Source organism: Lactuca virosa, chromosome 2 (genome assembly GCF_052849685.1).
Source record: "Lactuca virosa cultivar CGN04683 chromosome 2, Lactuca_virosa_CGN04683_v6, whole genome shotgun sequence".
Lineage (NCBI taxonomy): Eukaryota > Viridiplantae > Streptophyta > Magnoliopsida > Asterales > Asteraceae > Lactuca > Lactuca virosa.
The window spans coordinates 57,699,767-57,705,766 of NC_136427.1; the positions used below are offsets into that span (position 1 = coordinate 57,699,767).

The window sequence follows — 6,000 nt, forward strand, 5'->3', positions numbered from 1 at the left end:
AACAATTTCTTTTTATTTTATTTATTTATTTATTTATTTTTGAAGAGAAGCAAGTTGTCTATATAACATTTGATAAGACAAAAACATAATAGTAGTATTGAAAGTACCAAATTGTCATTGAATTTTACAAGATTATAGGTATTCTTTTTTATATTTATTTAACCATATAATATTTATAAATGAGTATGTTGTTTATTATACATATTTTTATGTGATTTTTAATATGAAAAATGGTTTAACGGTATGATGGTAAATGTTAGACAATGTTACAATTATTTTTAACTCTCGATAGAGATGGCAGGGATAAATGATCATGCTACGTTGATTACAAAATTGGTTTTCAATAATGATGCGATGGAGAATCATAATTAAATTACTCTAAATAAAGGTGTTTATGGTTTGGCATGTGGAGATGTAAAACTATGAAGAAATCCAAGAATGCAATCTCCCCGCTGCGCATAGTCGACAATCAATGGTTATGCTTTGGATCGGGTGTATTCACGATACTACCGACCATCTTTAGAGAAACACAAGGCTGATCCACGGGAACCTGAACCGTGTTCCAAAACAAATTAGTGACAATATATGTATGATATGCCAATAAAATTACAAGTTGTAACAAACTTCTGGCCTAAAATGATGTTATAACTACACATTTTTTTTTTTGCAATATTTGTAAGTTATATTGTTTCTAAATTAAAAGTATAACTTTTGTATTTTTTATAATCTTGAAAAATTGTGGGGGTAAATTGTTGTGACGGATTTCCATCGGGTAACTATTGTGACAAGTGCGAAAGCTTCATGACAAACTGCTTAGTGACAGATTACGTAGTGGATGTTTTAGTGGGGAATTAAGCCGATCGGTAAGCATTGCATATTTGTATATATGTGACACATGGTTTAAGTCCTAGACCATGCAATTTTTTACCAAAAAAGTTAGTAACATTTCCGATGTATATAGATATTAATAAAATAGAATTCGCATAGACCCATCGGTTAATTTCCAACGGATTTCGACGGATTATGGCTTTAAAAAAATTTCACTGATACAATCTGTTGCACCTTATCATCAAATTAGGGTTTTCAAATTAGTTAGCATTTCTACATACTAAGTTGAAGTCTTTAAGTCACTGTCTTAAAAACTTACTTTGAAACTCGATTTTAACAACGGCTTATAACATTTAAAATGTTGGAAAAAACTTGTTGGATATAATATGTAAAGATAAGTTTACGTAAAAATGATGTAAGTGGAAATCCAATCCGGGAAAAATAATAAGCTCTAATTGACAAATTAAAAATGTTTATTTATTTATTTATTTTTTGATCATGACACAACACAACTAGATACAGCCCAAATTGGCCTAGATTCAGAACTTCCAACGTCCAGATCTGGAACCACATTGATCAGACTTGACCAGAACATGCCTTTTTGTCTTAATGAAATGGTCCAATGTGCAACTATAGTATATATTTTGCACTTTTTTTCGATTAAACATGAATAAAAATAGAAAAATTAAGAGAAAATAAAAGACTTACAAAATGACCGGCTCCAAGAATCCAGTAGAACGCAAAGTTCTCATATGACTTAAAGAATCCTTTTGTGGTGCTTTTATCTTCACCACAGTATAATGGAGTCCTATGAATGTTCAAGTATGTCGACAAACCATCCCATCTAACAATAAAACAAAGCCAACATCTTAGCAACCACTAGTCGCATATTTACATACCATTTAAATTGAAACACCAGAAACATTGTACACAAATAATTACTTGAGTTTTTTGATCCACGCTTCTGTTCCCTTGGTTGCACAAATTAGATCAATCTGTCACAAAAAAGTTACAAAAATGTAATTCATTGAATCTGCTAAGTTAATTCCAATTTCGCAAGATTTTCTCACCTGACCGTTGTATATTGTCACATTTACACCCTTGGACAAAAGCTCATCAACCTGTAAAACAATATATCTATGAGCACTTTGAGCATATAAGGCTAATGAATATTGCAAAAAGATGAACCATTTGCAACGCTAGGGCATTGCAAATATGGTTATGCAAAACTGGTGTCACTATATTTGAATATGTTAAAAGCTTTACCTCTTGGATTCTCGGTTTCATGAAGTCTCCTTCCATAGCCGTAAACACATCGCCACTTTGCCCTCCCCATCTAAAAGAGATCGATGATCATCAATATGATTCTTTGAACATACTAATAGCGTTTTACCATTCGTGAATAACTTTTTGATCATTCTTATTTGCTATTTACTATTTGCTTAATCTTTTATGTTTCCTATATATATAGTCCTTATTATTTAAATAATATTTCATTTTACTACTCCTACTTATAGTTACACTTTAAATATTTTTTATTTTTTGCGTTAATTAATTTATTTTAATTTTATGGCAATATCAAATATAAACTTCGTAATCGTTATGTAACAATTTAATTGTGTTTTTATTTTTATAATTATATAAGTAATATTTTTCATAATTTATAAATATGAAAATCATAAAAAAACACATTGCAAGTAGTTCTAAGAACGTACTTTACGTTTATGGGAATAATCTTGAGCTTTTCTCTAATTGGTCCATTCATGACGGAATCCAGGTCATTTCCATCGGCTTCAGAGACCAAGGCATAAGGCTTATTTTCAAATCTTCTCGATGCTTTTGTTGTCATAATATTTGGATCGTTGTTCATATCCAACATGAAGTTGTAGAAATCCTAATAAAATAACATTTGGCACTAAATCTTATGTGTCGCTAAGAACAATCAAACAATATTAGATCCCTAACATACCACACCGTTGCTGCTATCAATAAGAACATCCTCGAGCTCAGCCCATGAATCTGTCGCATTAACATACTGTCCGTCTGTTATTTGCTGCTGAATCTTTAGAGCTAAACTGCACCAGAAAGATGAAGTTCAGATGCTTTTCGCGACACTTTTTAAAGCTTGCCACTTGCAACATGAATCACGTTATTTTGAACCTTGTTGATTGGTTGAAAGCAACATCACCAATTCTTGACATATCCTTAAGTAATGGACCCCATGAAAGCTGCAAAATTTGGTCGTTCGGTTTATACGAACAATTAGAAAGTCACAAACCAATATTTGCGACGAAAATGATCAGCTCGACTTACCACATAATCTTCTGGAGAAATCCAACTATCGCCCAACGCAACACCTATATCCTCACACGAGTAACATTAATTAGCTTCATCTATTTGAGTTTTGAAACCATTATACATGACTTTTAGTTGCAAATATAGTCGATTTTCCTAAAAAAAAGACTAATTAAACATTGATGTAATGAACGATTTTAAAACAAATTGTTTCGTGATACGATGTTTTTAGCATTTAAATTTTAGAATTGACTTTTCAAACCATTATACATGACTTAAGCCTCTATCTATGAATTATTTCGATACTTTTTTCAGAATTTTCTTTAATCACCAAATATGATATATGGTTCAAAAGGAGAATCACGCGAATATGATATTTTGCGAAAATGTAGTACCTCCAAGTTTAAGTTTGAGCTCCCCCTTTTCGATAGCTTTTAAGGCAGAAAGTGCAAGAGTGACCGCAAATTTACCTCCATAAGATTCCGCAAAAATGTAAAGTGGATTCTTTACCTTGATCTTGTTTGTGTTGTAGATCACCTTCAACAATGTCGTGACATCTATTGCTGCTTCTACATCGGTTTTGACAAACAAGCTCTCATCCTCCACATAACTATACCCGGACCCAACAGGGCTATCCTGGAATCAAAAAATGACATGACTTAATTTGATAAGTTGTGTCAGTATTCAGGCATTTTGCGATCATAGAGACGAATAGGAAGCTCAAAACATACCACAAACAAAAGATCTGCCTTCTGAAGCCATGTCAAGTTTCGTTGCTTTAGATCAACATCTAAGGGTCCAAGTTCTCCGAAATTTCCAAAGCCAACTCCGGAGCTACCCTGGAATGAAAAGGGTCCATTAGCGACCAAAAGTGGTAGGGATCAAACTATTTTGTCACTAATAGCCGGTGACAAGGCCATGTTTCGTTTTGTCCCACTAACCATTAAGTGTCGTTAACTGCTGCCCGGATAAAAAATAGTAAAAATATGATGGTTGCACACTTGGGAAATGAAAGAAAACAAAAATGATAAAAATTGTAAAAACTCGAGTAATTAATGAAAGAAAACCTCATTTTCCTTGATTTCTTTATTAAGACTTTTTTTAAAGATAAAATTAACTAGTTGTTGGTAGTTAAATTATTTCTTTTTGGATCCACAAATCTAATTTACCCCTCCTGCACTATTCCTTATGGGAGTTAAATTAGTTGACCATAGTAAAACCAATCATTATATTTCTTTTTGGAAATATTAACAGTTAAAAATAGAGATTGTATGATTGTCACCTGTAAGTCTGGCCACTATCAAGTTTCATAACTTATGGATACTTACCGGGCCTCCTTGCAACCATAGAATCGTAGGCCATGAATTGGTTGGATGTTTAGGTTTATTAGGACTCTTATACAACCACCAAAACATATGTACACCTATAACAAAAGCAACAAAAATTAAAACATGTACTTTTGCTAGTAATGAATCCAAGTAAATCTAAACACGTACGTGGGCGAACTTCAACATATCCCCATGTTTCAGAACCATCAGTGGTTCCACCAGAACTCTTTCTGATTGAAGTAACCGAAGAGATGAAACCTAAAACACAAAGAAAAAGAACACAAAGGTATTTTATGGAGATCATCTTGACGTTGAAAATAAAATAAAGTTGAAAAGAAATTTTATATAGATAACATGAAAATACAACACAAGAAGCTTCTCCTAGTTGTTTATGGCTAAAAAAATAAGAAATAAAAACAAAACTGGATAATGATGAAGACAAGAAATGAAGTGTTACAATCCACATAAACAGCTAGGTTTTGAGACTTTTTCGCGCGTTACTTGTTTGAACGTATATTTATTCAATATTTCAACAACAAAACAAAAAATTGTCTACATAAACTATTAGTATTTGCAAGTGATGCTACTATAGAATACGAAAATAAAATATTTTGATGAATGATATTAAGTGTAAACTATTCGGTTGGTAGAATATAATGAAGAAAAGACGTCTCCCTTATTGGAGATGTCCCACTTTTGCGATATTCGGGATTTAGAGAGAAAATAAAAGGATATAATACATCATTGTAGTTTTATTCTTTCTAAATATTAATTGAATAAAAATATTCATCTATACATTATACAATGGTGGTTGTAATAATCATTTTCTCGTATAATTCATCTGAAAGAATATGCACTTATATAAAACAGTTTTTTAAACAACTTGCAACTAGACATTATGATTCGCTAATAATAATAATAATAATAATAATAATTATTATTATTATTATTATTATTATTATGATGATCGCGATCATTAATATTATTTGTTTTGTATTTTTTTTATACGTTGATAATGAAGATCAACATTATCGTATTACACTTGCAAACAAAAACAATAACTTTATATACTACAAGAAATACGTTTATTAACGACGATGTCTTTAGCACCGATTACAACTTTTAGCAGCGACATCTAACTTCCACGTTAGATGTCGTCGCTAAAGGCGTCCCTGCTAAAGCTAAAAGACCATGATATGCGTCAAAGGCATTGGTTAACCCCTATCCATTATCCATTGATCTCCGTCGATCTGGGACTAGTCCAACGGCTGGAAATAAATATCGCATATACTGTTAGCGGGGATATCATTGGTGGTGACAATCGTCGCCGCTAATGCTTTTCGCAGATATACCCCTTTCTCTTCTCCACTTTCCTATATAATATCTACCTCTTTTGCTCTCCTGATTCCTGACGAAATATCAACCAAGTAGAATCGATTACCACCGGTGGCATCCTCTATCACCGGCAATGACACGGACACCATCACCCGTGACAGATTTTTCATTCTGATAGTGGCGACGGAAAGATGCTTCACCTACCTTTTTTTCT

The 6,000-nt window shown here is 32.4% G+C and overlaps 1 protein-coding gene across 1 annotated transcript; it reads right to left on the reverse strand.

Moving 5' to 3' along the window:
* Positions 1-350: 350 nt before the first annotated feature.
* Positions 351-4,898, reverse strand: LOC145159118 (serine carboxypeptidase-like 51). The gene is made up of 13 exons (XM_079078022.1): positions 4,620-4,898; positions 4,452-4,546; positions 3,855-3,962; positions 3,519-3,759; positions 3,142-3,185; positions 2,989-3,056; positions 2,798-2,903; positions 2,544-2,722; positions 2,095-2,164; positions 1,899-1,949; positions 1,771-1,823; positions 1,537-1,672; positions 351-550 (listed from the first exon to the last, which is right to left on the reverse strand). Exons 1-13 carry the CDS (start codon positions 4,753-4,755, stop codon positions 470-472), a joined length of 1,368 nt encoding a protein of 455 aa, XP_078934148.1. The 5' UTR covers positions 4,756-4,898; the 3' UTR covers positions 351-469.
* Between the last annotated feature and the right edge of the window lie 1,102 nt (positions 4,899-6,000).